The sequence below is a fragment of the Mytilus galloprovincialis genome, chromosome 6, assembly GCF_965363235.1.
Source record: "Mytilus galloprovincialis chromosome 6, xbMytGall1.hap1.1, whole genome shotgun sequence".
Lineage (NCBI taxonomy): Eukaryota > Metazoa > Mollusca > Bivalvia > Mytilida > Mytilidae > Mytilus > Mytilus galloprovincialis.
In genome coordinates this window covers 3997765-4020166 of record NC_134843.1, presented here as the reverse complement: position 1 = coordinate 4020166, position 22402 = coordinate 3997765, and the positions used below count along the sequence as shown (strand labels likewise).

The window sequence follows — 22402 nt, the reverse complement described above, 5'->3', positions numbered from 1 at the left end:
CCAAAATGACTAGTGTAAAACATTTCAAACAGGAAAACCAACGGCCTTTTTTTATAAAAAAAAACAAGAATTTAAAAAAAAAACAAGAATTTTTTTATAAAAAAAAAACAAGAAACGAAAAACGTCTATGAACCACATCAATATACGACAACAACCCCTGAACAACAGTTACATATCTACGTAAAAAGGCTAAGAACAAAATATTAAAAGTGTCATCTATTATAATTTATCTATTTTAGGCCTTCAAGTATGAAGAAGATTACCAAGCAGCTGTAGAGGGTTTCTCTATGGCATCAAAATTAGACCCAACATGGACAGAACCTGGAGAGCATGAGAAAAATCTTATGTCATATCTCACAAATCTTAGAGATCTCACAGAACAAAAGGTTTAGACTTTAGAATTACATGTAGAAATTACGAAAAAGTTCTCTCGTTCCATGCTCTATACTGTAAATCAACTTAATTTCGCGAGTGATTTATTTTCGCGACTCGCGAGTAGAAATATATCGCGAATATTAATCATCGCAAATCTATTTTCATTTAACTACATCGAACAAAGATGAGAATTGCGAAAATAAATCGCCACGAAATGAGTTAGTGAGGGCTAAACGCAAAATAAAGTATCCACGAAAATAAATTGATTTACAGTATTCATTTTAACATGGGTATTTGTCAAAATTTGTATACAATGAAATACATAGATATAAGAAGATGTGGTATGAGACATCTCTATTTCCAAATCACAATTTGTAGAAGTAAACCATTATAGGTCAAAGTACAGCATTCAATATAGAGCCTTGGCTCACATCAAACAGCTAGCTGTAAAAGGCTTTAAAATGAATAGTGTAATACAATCCAAACAGGAAAACCAACAGCCTATCTATATAAAAAAACTTGAGACGAAAACTCTTATGAACCACACCAACAAACAACAACCAATGAACATCAGGTTAAATGTTTTAACAGGTGCCAACCTTCACCCTAACCTGAAACAATAGTGTTACATTACAAATTGTATTTTATAAGATAACCGATCAAACATTTTTCAAATGATTTCAATATAAAATCTGTAAACTAACAAATTCAAATCCATTACCTTTGTGGCCTATTCACAAATGAATAAAAAATAATAAGCTCAATTTCAGTGAGGCAGTATTTGTTTTATTTTTGCTCTCCAGGGAAAGATTAAAGACAAGAAGATAAAAGCTTTAGTTCAGACCATAAAGGATGTTGACTTAGGTCCTTATGCTGGTGGAAAGTACACCGGGCCTTCAGGGAAGACCATAAATCTTGTACAATGTAAATTCTGTGACCTGAAACCACAGTTGAATGCAGAGAAAGTGATCTTAGGGAAAGTTGTGTGTACTGTTCAGTCCTATGAACCTGTCCCATTGTAAGTTAATCTAATCTTTGGAATATTTGTGCACCAATAATATATAAATAATATACTGTGGATTCTTTATTATTCGTTGGATGCTAATTTTCATGAATTTCGTGGGAACAGTGGAACCACAAATTTAAATGTTCAACGAATTACATGTTTCCTAAAGGAATGTACGCAGACGACAGCAAAACCATGAATTCAAATATCCTCAATCCACATATTAGTACCCACAGCATACCTGCCAAATTTTCAAAATGCCCATGGGGGTTTTACGTGCAAGATGGATCCTATAGTTCTACAAAACCATCAAGGGGGCCTTCAAATATATTTTAGTCTTTTTTTTTGGTGCTCCATACTAGTGCAATCCTATAGCCATTGTAAAATTTATTGTTTTGTTTTTTTAAAAATTGTGGACAAAATTGCTCTTTCAAAATTTCCATTTGGGAGCCTCCATGGGGGAAGCCCCCGCAAATAGTGACAGTTGGCAGGTATGCCACAGTAGCACAAACAAAGGAACAAGCTGTGTTACCGATAAATTATGATAAGACTACTTATTTTGCTCCTTGAGTTTGAAAATCAAAAGCATTTTAAATCTTTTAAAAATATCCCTCAGTTGTTCATAGAACAAGAGGATAACAGTCTGGCATATCCAGTTTTTATTTTAAAATTTGTTTTTTTCATATATGCTTTTGGTCTTGGCACACAGTCATAACATGAGTGAACTTTAGCTAATGTGTTTCTGTTGTACACAGCAGTGCAAAGCAGAACATATATAAATATAATAGAAATAACATACTTCAGAAATATTTATATTGTAAAATAAAGGATGCGTTGTATACATACAGAATTGTGGAATTTTAAAGAGGGCTTCAGTTCCATAAATCCACAATTTTCTCAGGTCCTAGTTTTACAACATAAAAAAACAAAATAAAGGTATGTTTGTCATTCAGTTAGAATGTATTTTTATGCCCCACCTACGATAGTAGAGGGGCATTATGTTTTCTGGTCTGTGCGTCCGTTCATTCGTCCGTCCGTTCATTCGTCCGTTCGTTCGTCCGTCCACCCGTTCGTTCATCCGTCTGTCCCACTTCAGGTTAAAGTTTTTGGTCGAGGTAGTTTTTGATGAAGTTGAAGTCCAATCGACTTCAAACTTGGTACACATGTTCCCTATGATATGATCTTTCTAATTTTAATGCCAAATTAGAGATTTTACCCCAATTTCACGGTCCACTGAACATAGAAAATGATAGTGCGAGTGGGGCATTCGTGTACTGAGGACACATTCTTGTTAATATATGTTTTAATGATTTTCATAAAATTCTGAGTGATAAATTCAAACTGTTAAATGATGTTGTTTTATATTTATTTTTTGTTACAGCTCCTTTTGTATGGTTGATGATGATGAACAGTGCTTACCTGTAAATGTATATAATTTATCACAAGGTAGTGGGGTCAAGATTGGGGACTCTGTATCTATACCAGAACCATATCTACAGACCATCAAAGTCTCACATAAAGATGTGGTAAGTTTTCCCTGAACAATGTAGTGGGGTCAAGATCAGGGACTCTGTATCCATACCAGAACCATATCTACAGACCATCAAAGTCTCACATAAAGACTTGGTAAGTTTTCCCTGAACAAGGTAGTGGGGTCAAGATCAGGGACTCTGTATCCATACCAGAACCATATCTACAGACAATCAAAGTCTCACATAAAGATGTGGTAAGTTTTCCCTGAACAAGGTAGTGGGGTCAAGATCAGGGACTCTGTATCCATACCAGAACCATATCCACAGACCATCAAAGTCTCACATAAAGATGTGGTAAATTTTCTAACATATGACAAAAAAGGGAGGCAAAAGATATCTAAGGGACATTCAAAACACACCAGTCCAGATAAACTGACAAAATTTTGGCAGAAAAAAGATGTTGAAAGACAAACAAGTTCACAAAACACTGCATATATAGCAAAAGGCTCCACCAAAAAGTGGGGTTATCTCAGGTGTCCCAAAAGGGTAAACAGATCCTGCTTCACTAGTTACACCAAACATATATTTGTGGATCATATATGATCCAACTGCATTTAATTTCTCATAACTATTGACAAAAACTGCATCTTACTATACGCTATGTTATTCTGAGATCTGTGTTTTGTTCCAAATGTCTTAAACACAAAATTATAGAAAAGCTGTAGGTTTTATCTAGGCAATTATATTAAGGTATAAACCTCACTTCTAGTATCTAATTTTTACTCTTATTTTCAGAATTTAAACTTCAATAGTATTAGAGTAAATTCACCTTTAGTATTAGTTGTTAATGGGAAGAAACTTGGAATAGAGAAGCAGGCACCATCAGTGTTAGCAGTCAGTGCTGTTAGCCAATGATTGGAAAGAACACAAATCTTGTTGAAGATGTTAGCCAATGAGAGATCTGAATACAAAAATATGTTGGTGCTGTTAACCAAAGAGTGATAAAAATACTGTTATCAATGACCATAAAAGTGCTGTAGCTTGTCTGTGATACAGGGTCAGATCTGAAATTGTTTTGTTTTGTTTTACTGAAGAGATTTATTGACATGCTAATTTAATGAATTCAAATAAAAATCAGATACACATGTTGTAGAAATAAGAACTATCGATACAATAAAATTAAATATTATGATATTAGATAATCAAAACTAATCCTGCAAAATAGCCTTATTATGCTTTGGTGGTAAAAGCAAACACTAATCCATCAATAATATCAATCTGTATTTGAAAGAGTAAAGTTGTTTAGGATTTTTTCCTAGTGCAATATGTCATAAATATTTATATTTACATAATATATTGTCTATTAAATATATCTCATTTTAATTCATTAATAATTAAGTTTAAGCAAACTGATTCCTTTTCATAAGGGAAGGAAAGTAACTGACATTGAGAGGGTGTATTTTTATTAATATATATATTTGAATACTAAAAATATTTGTTTTGAATCGAGAGGAGTAATTGCTTTTTCTATATTATTGTTACCCTAATTTATATTGTATTTTTTCTGTCAATATCATACCATATGTAAATGAAAATAATTGTCATCTCAAGACTTTTTCATGAAATCTTCATACATATGCATTTCAAAATAAATTATTTTCCTGGAATTGTCATTTCTTTAATTGTACATTATTGATGAACTAATAGAAGTTCTGATTTGTGATTCTAATATTGTTAAGTTTCTCCAACTGTTTTTTGAAATTCTGATTGATGATACTGAATCAGTGTTGACATGACACAAAAGTTCTGATTGCTGATACTGAACCAGTGTTGACAGGCCACAAAGTTCTGACTGATGATACTGAATCAGTGTTGACATGACACAAAGTTCTGACTGATGATACTGAATCAGTGTTGACATGACACAAAGTTCTGACTGATGATACTGAATCAGTGTTGATATGACACAAAGTTCTGACTGATGATACTGAATCAGTGTTGATATGACACAAAGTTCTGACTGATGATACTGAATCAGTGTTGATATGACACAAAGTTCTGACTGATGATACTGAATCAGTGTTGACATGACACAAAGTTCTGACTGATGATACTGAATCAGTGTTGATATGACACAAAGTTCTGACTGATGATACTGAATCAGTGTTGACATGACACAAAGTTCTGACTGTTGATACTGCATCAGTGTTTATATGACACAAAGTTCTGACTGATAATACTGAACCATTGTTGACATGACACAAAGTTCTGACTAATGATACTGAGCCAGTGTTGACATGACACAAATTACTGACTGATGATACTGAATCAGTGTTGACATGACTCACAGTTCTGACTGATGATACTGAGCCAGTGTTGACATGACACAAAAGTTCTGACTGATGATACTGAATCAGTGTTGACATGACACAAATTACTGACTGATGATACTGAACCAGTGTTGACATGACCAAAAGTATTGGCTGATGATCCTGAGCCAGTGTTTATATGACACAAAGTTCTGACTGATCATTTGACATACTGAATAAGTACTGATATTACATAATAAATGTTTTTAAGACAAACATCTCAACAATTTGAGACCGAATGGAGCCTGAATATTAGTCTTACATGTACATATAAATTAATGACTCATTCAGTGAAAGTTGAACTTCTGATTGATGATACTGAATCAGTGTTGACATGACACAAATTACTGACTGATGATACTGAACCAGTGATGACATGACACAAAGATCTGACTAATGATACTGAGCCAGTGTTGACATGACACAAATTACTGACTGATGATACTGAACCAGTGATGACATGACACAAAGTTCTGACTAATGATACTAAGCAAGTGTTGACATGACACAAAGTTCTGACTGATGATATTGAACCAGTGATGACATGACACAAAGTTCTGACTGATGATACCAAACCAGTCTTGACATGACACAAAGTTCTGACTAATAATGCTGAATCAGTGTTGACATGACACAAAGTTCTGACTAATGATACTGAGCCAGTGTTGACATGACACAAATTACTGACTGATGATACTGAATCAGTGTTGACATGACTCACAGTTCTGACTGATGATACTGAACCAGTGTTGACATGACACAAAAGTTCTGACTGATGATACTGAATCAGTGTTGACATGACACAAATTACTGACTGATGATACTGAACCAGTGTTGATGACTCAAAGTTCTGACTGTTGATACTGCATCAGTGTTTATATGACACAAAGTTCTGACTGATAATACTGAACCATTGTTGACATGACCCATAGAGAACCAGTGTTGACATGACCAAAGTATTGGCTAATGATCCTAAGCCAGTGTTTATATGACACAAAGTTCTGACTGATCATACTGAATAAGTACTGATATTACATAATAATTGTTTTTAAGACAAACATCTCAACAATTTGAGACCGAATGGAGCCTATATACTAGTCTTACATGTACATATAAATTAATGACTCATTCAGTGAAAGTTGAACTTTCAGCAATAGAAGTATAGTCATGGCAGTCATCTTGCATTTCAGATTGCCACTAACACCATTAGTTCTAAATAACTTATGGAAAATTGAACTTAGGTAGTACCCTTGGTGATTTCAGTTGACTTGCAATACACCAACATCAATGTCAATTGATGCAAACATTTTCTAGATCCTTCATCTCTGAAATACGAAACTGAATATAAAGAGCATGTGCTGTTGAGGCCAGAGAAGTAACCCTAATCTCAGTGACATTTTTTGCAAGAGGAAAAATAACAGAAATGTGCAATTGAAAATCTAAGATGGTACAATTGGTTTGACAAACATATTTCCTCATAAGAACTTTACTATCAAGTATGTTAAATGATTTTATTACCTTAATATCCGAGTATACTTTATTAATTGATGCTTGTCATGTGTAGGACAAAATTACATTCACCTCACTGCACTTTGTTGATTGGCTCTCAAAAGCAGTATTGAGGCTTGTTAAATATAGCTAGCAAGTCAAATTCATTAGGCTTTTGATTTCATTTTGTGCAATCTTTACCACAAAACATTAACTCAGTAGCAATACACTAAGTACCCTTTTCAGCTCAGACTATATTTTTGCACTTGATTTATCAAATCACATTGGAAAATCAATAAATTCATTAGTGAAGTAAATTACCTCCCTTGTTGCAAAACAATTCAAATTTTGTTGTATGGGAAAAAGGTAGAGAACAAAGTCAAAATTAATGGATACTTTGCAAATTTTTTATTTAGAAATTCTTTCATACTAATACATTGCCAAAATTCAGTAAGTAAAAAAAATGCTGAACAAGAAAATCATTGCTTAGTATTACCTCCAATGGAATTCAAACATATATAACAATTTGTTTAGCATTAACATCTTTATCAGCCCTATATTATAACTTTAATGGAGGAAATAGCCACCGCTCAACTATTTTATTGTTCAGCATCTTCATTATACTGATATTATTTCTGACATGATCATTACAACTTAAAGCAACAAAGACAATAAAATAATTCACTGATTTTATGTTCAGAAAAAAACATACTTTAAATATTTCAAAACTACATGTATTACAAACATACATAGAGTATCAAGGTTTTTCAAAAGTAGATTAAGTCCATTTGCAGTTTTTCTGCAGAAAATCAGAGAACATTTTATGACTTAACAAAATCAACAAATAAATACATACAAACTTGTATTTACAATAATAAATACACAAAATACACAGAATGTTGTCTAAAAACATCTATTTCTCATGTTTTTTTTTCCACAGTGGGTTTTGTTCACTGTAGTAACTATACTGTCACTGACAGTTCAGCTTTAAAAAAATTTCCCAAAAACAGTTTTCATGGGTATTAATGTTTGTAGGTTAAGAAAATATCATATTTTCGTTTAAACTTAATTTCATGATTTGAACAAACTATTTTTCTCATTCTTTTAAAATAATATTTTATTTGCAGTATTGGATCAACAGTGATAAGTATTACAGCAAAAGTTTGGGACATGCACATGTAAAATGTGGAGAAAGACCTCTTCCCATTAACAAATATTGTTCTTAGGTCTAAATCACAAGTTTCCCAGATTCTTCTCTCTTCGTGTTGTAACTCTGCTGATATCTCAGTGTAACATATATATATTTAGCTATGACTTTGCTTTCATTTTAATGCCTTCCACAATATTGTCGATTTTCGATTGATTAAATGCATGTCCTTGGCCTACACGTTTGTTATACGTGTAATCTTCTCCTGGCTTTTGTAATTTTGTAGGATCATATGTATATGTCTTTTGTATTGGCCCTTTACCAGCTTCCTTGAATCTTAATGCATCAGCTCTTTGTCGGTCTTCTATCTGTTTTACTATTTTATTACTTTCCCAACCTGCAATCGAAGCAATGAAAACAGTGTTATCAAAACATTAGAATAGAAATAGATTAACAAATTATGCATATACATGTACTTTGCTTAATAAATAGAAAACATTTTTTCTATAAAAACATAATTTTCCCCAATTATTAACTAAAGAAGACTATGCATGCACTATATGTAGGCATTTATACATATCTATTTCTCATAATTTTCAACCAATTGGAGCATGTATGCCTTTATATATATATATATATTTGTTTGTCATAATTTTCAGGCAATTTATTGAAAGTATACTGTAACAAAGACCAAAATAATTTCAAAAGTTTGATGAGCTATTATGATATATAATTTTAAAAAATGAATTAATTTTATGTTATTGTATAGGAATTTCTTTTGCACATAGACCAAAATGCAGCACTTGAACAGATTTCTCCAGCATAAATTACATCAATTTTCAATTTTAATATCAAAGTTTTATTCAAAGTCAATATTTAATAAACAACATAAGCACAAGCATTAAGGTGACTTCCGACACTAAGGGAGATAACACCGTTTTATTGATGTTCTAGAAATGAATAGTATATATGTCGTGTACATGTTATTATTCTGTACAGGTTATTACTTGTACAAAATTTTCATACAAGTAATTACTTGTATGATGCCATCATACAGGTTATTACTTGTATAAATATAATTGTACAAGTAATAACCTGTACAAATTTTGAAGAGAAAAAGATAATAACTTGTACAAGTCATTATTTTACCTTGGCCTATTTGAAGTTCACAACAAATTGTTTCTCTTTTAACATATAATTCATTACTTTGCCTAAAAGTATATAAACTCTCAATATGTGAGTACATTTGATATATCAAATATATGAACAAAACTGTTCATTTAAGTAGTCAAAACTAAAGTGTTAAGATGGAAAACAGTATAGAAAAGAAATTGCATGATGAAATTATTAAATTGTGTGATTACAATAAATCTTCTAATATTTCAATATTTACACGAGAAAGATACAGAGAGACTATTGGGAATGTAAAGGAAGCAAAATTAAGTTCCAAAAAGACTGCTCTTCAAAGATATTTCTTAAGGCAATATGATGTTTTGAGTGTAGCAGGTATTGAAAAACTCATTCGCAAAGGTGACGAATTTTTTTACTATTGTACAGTAGATGAACTTTATCCGTTGATTAGAACTGCACATTCTGGAGTTGGCCATGGGGGCATCCACAAGACATATAAGGAGTTAAAAAAACAATTTGCCAATATCAGCAGAGAAATTATCAGAATTTTCATTCAGATGTGTGAACAGTGTATTTTGAAGAAAAGTCGTACTGAAACCACAAAATTAGTTGTTCGTCCTATCACTTCTACAGACTTTAATTCCCGAGGTCAAGTAGACCTTGTTGACTATCAGTCATGTCCAGATGGAGAATACAAGTGGATCATGCACTACCAGGACCACTTAACCAAATTCAGTGTACTGCGCCCTTTAAAGACAAAAAGAGCAGCTGAAGTGGCTTACCAGCTCACTGACATTTTTCTGCTTTTGGGAGCTCCACATATACTGCAAAGCGATAATGGAAGGGAATTTACGGCTAATGTAATTACAGAACTTAAACTCCTTTGGCCAGAGCTTAAATTAGTGCATGGTAGACCACATCACCCTCAAAGTCAGGGGTCTGTCGAAAGAGCTTAGCTGACATAAAGAGTATGATGATTTCTTGGACACACGAAATCAACAACACACACTGGTCGGAGGGATTAAGATTTGTGCAATTCCATAAAAACAGGTATATATTTTTTAAAAGAAATGATTAAAAATGTATAAAGCTTTATTCGGAAGTGACCCTAAAATTGGCTTGTCATCATCAGCCCTTCCAAAAGAATTACTTGTCACTCTAGAAACTGAAGAAGATTTAATTACATTGAAAACAGCTACTAGTGACGACAATGTCCGAACAAACATTGAGACAGAAACTGATCTTGACACAAACACTGAAACAGAAACTGATCTTGACACAAACACTGAAACGGAAACAGATCTTGACACAAACACTGAAACGGTTGACGCAGACACAAATTTCAAAATAATACGTGCGAGAAAACGAGCCCTGTCAGGCCAACAAAGACAGGCCGATGAGATGTTGTCTTCTTCCAAAAAAAGATTAAAAGATTTAGAAATTGGAGACAATGTCATAATACCAGTACAAAGAGTAGATCGTGGGCCGATGGACTGTAAAAACATCAAAGGTGTTGTGCTTGATATGGCAGAAAATGGATATAAAATGTTTGAAAATAAATGAATGGAGGGTACCAATTTATTTTTGCTTTTAAGGACCATGTCACTTTGTACCAGAAGTCCGCATTTACGTGGCATCTAGCTCTTTAGCTAAATTTGCACAAGGTGTCACGTTAGCTTATATTATTACTTTGCGTCCTTCGTTCATCTGTAAACTTCTAACATTTCAAAAATAATACTGATAAACACTTGAAAATAAGAACAGATAAACAAACACAATATAAATTTCAAAAAATACGAAAGATAGTCAGTTGTACAAGTTATTATCTTTTTCTCCACAAAATTTGTACAGGTTATTACTTGTACAACAAGTGAAACTGCGAGCTACTGCTCACTGATGATACCCCCGCCGCAAGTGGATAATATTAATAGTGTAAAAATATGCAAGTGTTTGGTAAACAGGAAGTTGTCGAGTGATGAATCTGAAAACACATCACACGGTATAGCTGACTTATAAAAATCCTGAAACCAAATTTCAGAAATCCTTGTATTGTAGTTCCTGAGAAAAATGTGACGAAAATTTTTAACTTGGTTATCATGTGTAAAATCATACAAGTGTTCGGTAAACAGGAAGTTGTCGAGTGATGAATCTGAAAACGCATCACACGGTATAGCTGACTTATATAAATCCTGAAACCAAATTTCAGAAATCCTTGTATTGTAGTTCCTGAGAAAAAGGTGACGAAAATTTTCAACTTGGCTATCATGTGTAAAATCATACAAGTGTTCGGTAAACAGGAAGTTGTCGAGTGATGAATCTGAAAACGCATCACACGGTATAGCTGACTTATAAAAATCCTGAAACCAAACTTCAGAAATCCTTGTATTGTAGTTCCTGAGAAAAATGTGACGAAAATTTTCAACTTGGCTATCATGTGTAAAATCAGACAAGTGTTCGGTAAACAGGAAGTTGTCAAGTGATGAATCTGAAAACGGATCACACGGTATGGCTGACATATATAAATGTTGATACCAAATTACAGAAAGGGTGGATGTGTAGTTCCTGAGAAAAATGTGACGAAAGTTTCATGGGACGGACTGACTGACGGACGGACTGACGGACTGACGGACTGATGGACTGATGGACGGACTGACGGACGGACGGACAGACAGAGGTAAAACAGTATACCCCCCCTTTTTTAAAGCGGGGGTATAATTATATTTATACAAGTAATAACCTGCATGATGGCATCATACGAGTTATTACTTGTATAAAAATTTTGTACAAGTAATAACCTGTACAAAATAATAAAATGTACACGACATATACAATGTGTATAACTATAAATAACAAGTGTTGCAAAGAAATATCATCACTATTTCACACTGGGTTTCTAATACGTGTATTTTGGGTCAGATTTAGTTTACTCCCCTCAATTATTGCAAAGGAAATCGTTTGCTAACAGAACTGTCCCATTGAATAAATACAACAGCTATTGTTCTCTGTGGAGGTTATTCAATAGGAACTTTATATTCTAATAGTTTCTAGGTTTTATTTCCTTTGCAATAAAATTATAGATATTTGACTCTTGTTTTCACTGTCAACACTCACTGTCTTTAAATCCTTGTGAGAAACCTGGCTTCTTCTTTTTTGGTTGTGGATGAATAACCATTTCAGGAATTTTAAGAAATTGTCTCACAGCAGGTAATTTAAAAAACAAAACTTGAACCAATGAGAAAGTATTTGATGTAAACCAGTAACAGCACAAAGCCTGAAAAGAAATAGAATATATTTTACATAAAATAAATTATATAAAATTTAATCTGAAAACTCCAAACACAATATGTAAATCAGTTTTTACTTGATCATAAAATTGTGAGATCAAATCATCTATTAACTGTCTTCTTATAACAAATGTTACCTCATATTTTGTGTAAAAATGTCACATTCAATGAAAATCATATGAAACTAAGAGTAAATAACGATTATTTGAATGATGACCACTTAACTTTTGTAACAACTTATGTCAGTAAATTGGTTTTTTTTTCATAATTTTGTATTAACATTGTGTCAAAGATAAAATTAATTCGTTCAGTGTAGGTTTACTTGTTTTTCTTAATATGTCTTGATTGAGTAGAGCCATTTCAATTGATATTTTATAGTGTGTCTTTCTTTGTTGTTATGTTACACTATTGTTTCAGATAGGGTGAAGGCTGGTACCTGTTTAAACCAGCAGCATTTGTTTGCACCTGTCCTTAGTCAGGAACCCGTTGTTCAGTAATTTTTGTTAATTGATGTGGTTCATACGTTTTTCTGGTTTCTTGTTGTTCGTTTTTTTGTTTGAATGGTTTTACACTATTTTTTTTTTGGGGCCCTTTAAAGCTTGCTGTTCAGTGTGAGCCAAGGCCCCATATTGAAGGCCGTACTTTGACCTATAATGGACATTGGTTTACTTTTACAAATTGTGACTTGGATGGAGAGTTGTCTCATTGGCACTCATACCACATCTTCTTGTATTTATGTCTTATTATGAACTTTGTGCAGGCGTAACATTTGGAAATACTTACTGTTGGGAAATTACAGACAAACAATAAACCAAGTACAGGCATCAATCTCATTCCCCACTTCATCATATGTTTTTGTTGGTTTGCTGCCACTCCATCAGCTCCAACCTGGTTAAACAAAACAACTGTTATTACACAACAAAACATTCTATATTATTTTATAACAGTTTTACATAGATCTTATATTTATAGCAATTACTTTATAACAGTTTTACATAGATCTTATATTTATAGCAATTATTTTATAACAGTTTTACATAGATCTTATATTTATAGCAATTATTTTATAACAGTTTTACATAGATCTTGTATTTATAGCAATTATTTTATTACAGTTTTACATAGATCTTATATTTATAGCAATTATATCCCCTCAGTATGAATTGAAAAAATAAGAAGTCAATGTCTCCTCATACATATTGATTGTGACTGCAAAATTTCCCCCAAAAAATATTATGTAGGTGGCTGTATTTGAAATACCAAAATGCATAGGGAGTGCTGTTCTAACTTATTTTTATTTCTGTGGGTGGTGGGGGGTAAAATAAAAGTGCCGTCACTTGAGTGGGGAATAGTATTTCCTGGAACAGCCCTAAGATAATTGAATCATTTTTTTCATCCAAATAATCAATATCCAGTTGAGAGAAGTACATATTCTAAAAGTACATGTATCTCTCTTCTTCACAGTTATATTTTAAATTCAGCTTTGTACATCTTTAAATAAAGGTTTTTAGCTCAGTTAAGGCCTTTTTTTTTTAATTAGTTGGTTTACGGATCCGCCGACCCGATTTTGTTTAAAAGTGAAATAAAATTAAAATTTTGATTTCGTGTTGTTTTTTATTCCGCCGACCCGATTTTTCGAGTGCTGTGAATAAAAAAATCCGAGGCGTTCCAAAACGTTTTGTCTGTGTCAATAAAGCGTTTGTAGTGAACGGCGTATTTTGAAAAGCTTCGAAATGACGCAGACGAATTCAAAAACCCAACGAGGGAGGACCATGGAGTCTGACGGCTTCATCTACTTTCAGTTGAATATTAACTTTGATGGTCAACGTACTGAGAGCACTTTTATCAAATGCAAACCTAAGCAAACAATCGGCGATGCCATATTCGACAATATGGCTGATGAAAATGTTGCCATTGTCAAGGTACAAACAGTTTCGCCACCAAACAAAACTAGGGCAGACACCCCTACCAGTACACCCGTAGAAGTGCTTGCGTCCTTTGGGGCAAAAAACATTGATCTCAACTTTTTATTTCTTTGCCACCATTTCCACTTTTCAGCGAACGGGATTCATGCATAATTTAGATGCTAACAAATTTCTTGTCTGTACAAAATATGTGTTTTAGTCAAACTTTGGTACATTGCTATTTCTTCATCAGCATGATAGGATCATGAACACAGTTGATTATCAAACATTTCATAAATCAAAGAAATTTGTTTATGTCAAGTATATTGTCCTCAAAAGATTTTTGGGTCAAACATGCACATATATTCATACGTGAAGACCACGTGCACCTTAAATGTGATGGTATTGTGTTCACCTGGAGAGTGAGAGATCTTGGGTTTGAACCTTGACCCGGTCAAATCAAAGACTTAAAAATTGGTATCTGCTGCTTCTTCGCCAAGCACGCTGCAATTGCAATTATTAAAGGAGTCAGAATAATGTGTTTGGGTAAGGTAACATATCTTTGGGGGAACTGTTACCTTGTGAGCTACCACATTTAAATTCTGGCTCAGTGTGTCAGTTTAGCATTTCATTTCTCATTATCATATTCTCATCCTAATTATGCATCTGATTAGCCACTAGACATTAAACAACAATTGACCATCCATCCATCAAATGCAAAGCATATCAAGATAAGAGCTAAACTATTTCTCCTCCTCAACCCCTGTAATGTCATGAATGAACAGCATTTTTTTTTTTTTTTTCCTCCAACTCAAATTTTTCAGAACAGTTATACGTGAACAAAAAAAAAATCTAAGATTGCTATTTTATTTTTATTTTTTTTACCTCCTCCGACCCTAACCTTTGACACTAGTTGTCCGTAAACCAACTAATTAAAAAAAAAAGGCCTAACACTACAACATACAAACATCATCTACACCACCTAAATCTATCGTTCATTAATCTTTTAAAATTAAATCATTAATCATTACACATTTACCTCTACAGTTATTGACAAGGTAGCCATTGTTACAACAGGAAGTAAAAATATTGGATCAGGTACAGTCAAATCTTTAAACCATAACAAGCCACCCGTCGCTAAACTTTCCACTGGAAGATGTGCCATGCCTCTCAATCCAGTAAACCATGATAAAAACACTGGCAACTGGAAATAACAAGTACATAGAATTAATCTCAGTAATGATAACAATTATTTCATCTTATTAAATTGTAAAAGATAACATAACCCTCTAGTTGGGACTTTTTTTTATCAACAGTATAGTTGAAATACATCTCTTTTTTTTGGTAATTTTTCTATAATTTTTCATCCCTTGGTTCAAGACTATTACTGATTACTGAATCAATTTATGCAGTATCAGCATACTGATATTAATTGATTCTTGTCATTAGAAAAGAAATGAATGTTGCAATTTATGACTTTTCACATATATTAGATTAATTTGGCTTTTCCAGCTGCCTATATGCACTTAGGACTATGTAATAAATGAGTACTCAATTAATAATGTCTGTTGTTTTTTTGCATACAGAAATCATAATTAAACAAGAATGTGTCCAAAGTACACGGATGCCCCACTCTCACTATCATTTTCCATGTTCAATGGACCGGGCCATAAAAAAAAAATAGGTTTGTTTGCTCAAACCCTACCTACCCAGAAAAAAGCTGCCTACTCAAATTCTTTTATTGTCCTGATTTGAAGAAGTCTTTTTTAATCAGTTAGGCATGAAGACTAATAAACATCTGATACGCAAATTTCTTTAAAAAAAAAAGAAAAGAAAATGCCTACCTACCTACCCACTGTCTCAACCTTGGGTAGGGTTTGGGCAAACCAAAATATTTTTAATTGTGTCCCCGTGAAATTGGGTTAAAAATCTAATTTGGCATTAAAATTAGAAAGATCATACCATAGGGAACATGTGTACTAAGTTTCAAGTTGATTGGACTACAACTTCATCAAAAACTACCTTGACTAAAAACTTTAACCTGAAACTCACACTGTCATTTTCTATGTTCAGTGGACCGTGAAATTGGGGTCAAAAGTCTAATTTGGCATTAAAATTAGAAAGATCATATCATAGGGAACATGTGTACTAAGTTTCAAGTTCATTGGACTTCAGCTTCATCAAAAACTACCTTGACCAAAAACTTTAACCTGAAGCGGGACAGATGGACGAACAGACGAACGAACAGAAGGATGCACAGACCAGAAAACATAATGCCCCTCTACTATCGTAGGTGGGGCATAAAAATACTTTATTTTCCTGTTTTCAGAGTCATCAGATATATGATATTTTGTTCCGTGCAGTTTTTCACTTACCTGTGCCATTGGCATCATCATATTTCTGAATAGTTTGATGTCATGTTTCTGATAATATTCCATTAATTCTGAACCATATCGTGCAGCTGGAAAAGAAATTGAACTTGAATAATGCAGAACGAACTTAATCATATTGATTCTTCACATTTTTCTTAGAAATATTATACAAAATTAACAAAAATTGACACGACCAAATATTTTTTGGGTGTAGGACATTTCCTGTCAATCCTCTGCTAATTTTGAGGATTGTGCTATGATCATAGAAAAAACAATACTAACTGCTTAGATGTCCATTACATTTAGAGTTAATATTCCTCAATTAACATATTGGTTTTTCTTGTTAGGTTTAATCACAAGTGAAAGTGATAATCAATCATTATTAGCTATCCAACATGTCCACTAAAACAGGAACTTGGAAAGCCCTGTGGATCATAATAAAATACCAATTGATAGTTTTATCACCAGAAAAACATGTCAATCAGAGTTGAGATATGAACAACAAATGACTTCAATTTCTGACAAAAGTGTTGAAAAAATCAAATCTTGATAAATTTCAATATTGATAGGATCTAATTTCTTTCTTTCATTTCTGTCAATTGATTTTGAATTGTTTTAAATCCACTGCATTTGTTTGCACCTGTCCTAAGTCAGGAACCTGATGTTCAGTGGTTGTTGTTTGTTACTGTGGTTCATAAGTGTATCTCATTTCCTGTTTTTAAAATAGATTAGACCGTTGGTTTTCCTGTTTAAATGGTTTTACACTAGTAATTTTTGGGGCTCTTAATAGCTTGTTGTTCAGTGTGAGCCAATGTTCCATGTTAAAGGTTGTACTTTGTGACCTATAATCATTAATGGTTTCCTTTTTATAAATGATGACTTGGATGGAGAGTTGTCTCACTTGCACTTATACCACATCTTCTTATGTATATAAGACTATCACGCATGGCTGTTTCTTTCTCTCTGTTACTTACTTCCTACTAGATCTCCCCTGAGTCTGCACTCTGACATTCTTTCTTGTAACCTTGCTAACTCTGGCATATGGTTGTTCATCTTTATGATATGTCTCCTGGATATAACAGCTATGGGAAGCATCATAAGTCTGACAATAACTGTGGCTGTAAAAGATATATTACCAAAATCAATGCTGAATTAATAAATTTTAGAAATGGATATTTTTTTTTTACTCAGAATTGATCCTGTTGATAGCTATTTGAGTATAATGTATGGTTACCAAATTGGGAAAAGCTTATACCTAATGGAATGCAGTGTCATCAGCAGCAAATAAATCAGATAAATATAGATGAGTATTATAGATTTCATACCTTCTCTTGACAGATTGGCTGCCTACTTCCTAATCATTTTGTTTGCAAGTAAAATCCAGGTTCCCATTATTGAGTTTTATTGACAACTTTAAAGTTAATGATAAAAGTTAATGATATATTGTAGAAGTGTTTGATATTAATGATTATATCATATAACTATTTAAGTGTTCTTGAAATATTAAAATATGTACACTGCATGAACATTTAAAGTATAAAATGTATTTCCAGGAATAAAAGCTAATAATAGTTGAAATAAATAGATAAATAAGTTTAATTATTTTTTACCAAGTCCAATAGCTCCCCACCATGGCATTCCTAGGTCAACATGCAATGATTCTAATGCCATCTGTACCACACCAGCAGGTGTATAGTTGTTTAAACCAAGACTGGCAAACGTTGGTTCACCCAGAGCATTGAGTGTGTCAGCAAGGTCTAACGATTCAGGGGCAGGTAAAGGTGGAGGTGGTATATAATCTACTGTTTCTGCAAATTTCTGGAAATAAATATAGACAAGACATTTAAAAAAAATAACATGCTTGAAAAATTCTGTATCAATGTTCAAACTGTGCTATATTTTTTAACTTTGTTTTACTCCTCATTTCAAATTACAAAAAAATAATTAAATATTGACTACATATTGTAAACTTTAGTTTTCTTTTCAAGAATCAATCGATATATAGAAAGGAATTCTGTGCAAATGAAACTTTTATTTTTATTTTGGAAAACTATCATTCATTGTGCAAAATCTAGTGGTTGAAAATCAAATACAGGGAGAATTCTACAATAATCTTACTGATGCATTATCTGAACTGTTAAATCTCTGTATTAAAACTGCACAAATGTGTGGTGTCTTTGACCTCCATATAACTGGTAGCTGGGCAGGGCTGATATTTGATGACAATAAATGGTGACCACGAATTTGGCAGGACTGAAAGATAAATATACAATAATTAAACTTACTACTTTATCCTCTACAATATTAATTCTGTACATCTAAATCAGTTCTGTCATGATCAAATTATTTTTTCTATGAATATATGAATTCATTGTTATTAGTTAAGACACCAATTTTCATTCGGATTTCATGGTAAATGATAATTTAAATGCTCAACAAATAAAAAATCATCTAAAGATTTGAAGAGACTTTTGCAAACCACAAAATCAAATATCACCAAAAAACAATTGTTCCTGATCAGTCACCTGAATCTATGTGCATCTACAGTAATACCTACTCTACAGCATAAAAGACTAGAATACAATTCTAAAATAAAATATCTACTTTTGAAGGTCATGTCTTGCTGGTCATTTAGTGTTAAAGTAAATAAAATTGAAAATGGAAATGGGGAATGTGTCAAAGAGACAACCCGACCATAGAACAGACAACAGCAGAAGGTCACCAAAGGGACTTCAATGCAGCTAGAAATTCCTGTACCCGTAGGTGTCCTTCAGCTGGCCCCTAAACAAATATATATACTAGTTCAGTGATAATGAATGCCATACTAAACTCCAAATAGCACACAAGAAACTAAAGTTAAAAATATTACAAGACTAACAAAGGCCAGAGGCTCCTGACATGGGACAGGCATAAAAATGCAGCGGGGTTTAAACATGTTTAAGATATCTCAACCCTCCCCTTATACCTCTAGCCAATGTAGAAAAGTAAACGCATAACAATACGCACATTAAAATTCAGTTTAAGAGAAGCCCAAGTCTGATGTCAGAAGATGTAACCTAGCAGTTAACTGACCTGCCAGCTCCAAACTTTAATTTAACTGATTGAAAGATTATGTCTTCATCATATGAATATCAGGCACAATCCTTCCTGTTAGGGGTTTAGTATCATACCATCATAACATATATGAAAAGAATATAACCTGTGTCATGCCAACAACTAGTTTTTAAATAAATGTGTTTACAAATGTAGTTCAAATGCAAAGACCCTATAAGTGATTCAATATTAACCCCAAACTATGCAATCTTTAATGACCTGACAACAGTATCGTAACTATATCCCCTTTTAATAAGTCTATTTAAAGGTCCCAAGTCAGGAGCCTCTGGCCTTTGTTAGTCTTGTATTATTTTAATTTTAGTTTCTTGTGTACAATTTGGAAATTAGTATGGCGTTCATTATCACTGAACTAGTATATATTTGTTTAGGGGCCAGCTGAAGGACGCCTCCGGGTGCGGGAATTTCTCGCTTCATTGAAGACCTGTTGGTTTGTTTTTTTTTTATGGTCGGGTTGTTGTCTCTTTGGCACATCAGAGTTCACGAAAATGGTCGGTCCTGTCGGTCCTATCGGTCAAAATGAGGCTCGGACCAGTATTTTGAAACCTAGTGCCGGTCCTGATGACCGATGTAAAAACGGCCGTTGTAGTTCCTATTTTATCGGTAATTAGTTGTACCGCAACTAATTCCAATATGTGTTTACATCGGTCTTCAGATGTACCTGCTGCTAATTTCCGGTACTGGTTTCCTGTTATAAACAAACTGAAATTTATGGAAACCGAAGTGCCGATCTACACGTGGCCTGCTAAATTTGTTCTTGGCAAACAATCGGCGATTGAAATCTTAGATGGAGTTAACAAATACTAAGAAAATGATTCATTTGATGAAAAAGATAGTGAAGATGACTTTAATTAAGAACAATCAGAAGAACAGAACTGGTCCTTCATTATTAATTTGTCCGTAGCTGTGAAAAATAAAACTAATAATAATAAAGATATTTTAGGATAAAATATGTTATTATTTTTATTTTAGGATCAAATTGACAGATTTTTTTAGGACTGGCTAAAATTTTGTAGGACTGACAAATAATCTTGCTTTGTCGGTCCCATGACCGACGGGTCAAACGAAGTTTTCGCGAACTCTGGCACATTCCCCATTTCCATTCTCAATTTTATTTGTTAGCTTCTGAGGTGAATACTGCCTTTTTTGTGCTTCATAAAGAATATTTCCATAAATCTAACTGACAATTTGTGGAAGTGTTGACCTTCTTTTAGATCTTTGTCTTGATGATAATTTTTGCTGTTTGCAATTTTTTTGTCAACAGTATAGGGTGCAAGACAGGATTATCAAAAATAATGATGGGATTGAACAATTTCGAAGTTTGTCACATGAGTTTCTTTTTACCCAAATTAGAGAGTTTAAAAATGTGATGAAAAAATAATATCCCGTTTAGTTTTTTCTGTTCATAAATCCTTTAGAACCAGGTGATCTAAACAGGATTTTCTTGGGATTCTTACTCAATTTCATGGATTGATTATTTGTTTTTCTCATGCATTAACTCTTTAAATTAGATAAAAAAAAAAATATTTACAGCCATCACCGTTTTTTCAAAGTTCTTGTTTTACAGTTTTCACAGCGACCCATCAATTCCTGCATTACAATTTGAAAGTTTGTCACATGACCAACAAGAAAAAGTAAGGCCAAATACATTATGGAGCTGATCTTGCAAAAGACCCTTGGTCAATATAAATACATAGTCTACCTGCAAACAAGCTGAATAGCCAAGTGTTGCAGCATTGTGCATAAGTTGTTTCATAATATTTGGTTGAGGCAAACAAAATTTAGAAAACGGAAACGAAAAATTCAGCACTGTCTAAGTTTATAAAAGGCTATATCTCAAGAACCGTAAAATTTATACCAGCTTATTTTTTGCTTGATCTGTATTAAGCATTGTCACTTTGTGTATAAGTTTCATAACACTTGGTTGAGGCAAACTAACTTTGGGACGTACGTATGCCCCCTGTCCTACAGCTGGGGCATAAAAATGAACAAATTGAGGCCCAATTTGTATGCATTCAAGGCTGCCAGTCGGCTAAAGAACATGGGAGGAGGGGGTCAGATGGGTCTTAATCCCGAAATCTTAAAAAACATGAAATCCTGAGGACCCGAATGTAAAGAAATTTAAATCCCAACATCCAGAAATTTGAAGGAAAAAAAATCCTGTATCCTGAAAGGATCAATCACATAATCCCGAGCATAAGAACACCCATCTTGAAGTCCCGGAAAAGGTCCTGCACCCTCAAGATCGGCAGAGAAGCGGCGCATCATTTTGGACCGACAATTTTCAATGTAATAGTAAAATTAATTCTAACGACATATTCAGATTGAAGAAATTATGCCTACTTCCACAAAACTGACTAACAGTGGTGTTTAAACATTCTCTAAGATGACAGATTTTCTAATACCCTTATATAACCTTTCATGCTTCCATAACACTCAAGTCAAGGACAAGCACCCTTTCAGGCTTCACATCACAGGTACAGTTTGGGACATTTCTAACCACAAGCATGCATAGATATAAATAGTCAATAAACAACTGAAGACGTACATTAATAATTTCGAATTCTTTGCTTATAGATTTTTGTAGAAATGAAGATTTGCTTAAAAGTTTCTTGATTTCCCTGACATGCCGAATGGAGGCCGCCATCTTGGCTGTCTGCAAAAATAATCTCCAAATAATAATATTTTCTTGGTTAAATCAACTCTAAGAATGTATATTTTTATTAGATTCAAACAAATAAAT

The 22402-nt window shown here is 33.2% G+C and overlaps 2 protein-coding genes across 2 annotated transcripts in view; one reads left to right on the top strand and one right to left on the bottom strand.

Moving 5' to 3' along the window:
- LOC143078735 (tetratricopeptide repeat protein 5-like) overlaps positions 1-4520 on the top strand; it is a 32085-nt gene extending 27565 nt beyond the window's left edge. Inside the window, exons 7-10 of the mRNA XM_076253681.1 lie at positions 240-386; positions 1179-1393; positions 2763-2907; positions 3649-4520. Coding sequence (XP_076109796.1) covers positions 240-386; positions 1179-1393; positions 2763-2907; positions 3649-3768 — 627 coding nt within the window. The 3' untranslated portion in view covers positions 3769-4520. The remainder of the gene's footprint in view (positions 1-239; positions 387-1178; positions 1394-2762; positions 2908-3648) is intronic.
- A 2583-nt stretch (positions 4521-7103) lies between these two features.
- LOC143078734 (mitochondrial inner membrane protein OXA1L-like) lies at positions 7104-22326 on the bottom strand. Its single transcript, XM_076253680.1, has 9 exons — positions 22208-22326; positions 18667-18801; positions 18159-18366; positions 17523-17666; positions 16552-16637; positions 15216-15380; positions 13056-13160; positions 12100-12259; positions 7104-8254 (listed from the first exon to the last, which is right to left on the bottom strand). Exons 1-9 carry the CDS (start codon positions 22304-22306, stop codon positions 8019-8021), a joined length of 1338 nt encoding a protein of 445 aa, XP_076109795.1. The 5' UTR covers positions 22307-22326; the 3' UTR covers positions 7104-8018.
- Between the last annotated feature and the right edge of the window lie 76 nt (positions 22327-22402).

Excerpts from the sequence above, each read along its gene's own strand:
- LOC143078734 (XM_076253680.1), bottom strand. The coding sequence starts at position 22,306 with ATGGCGGCCTCCATTCGGCATGTCAGGGAAATCAAGAAACTTTTAAGC. Across the intron at positions 18,802-22,207 it reads AAGAATTCGAAATTATTAAT|TCCTGCCAAATTCGTGGTCA; the intron begins GTACGTCTTCAG and ends TTTATCTTTCAG. Across the intron at positions 18,367-18,666 it reads ACAGTTCAGATAATGCATCA|AAATTTGCAGAAACAGTAGA; the intron begins GTAAGATTATTG and ends ATTTATTTCCAG.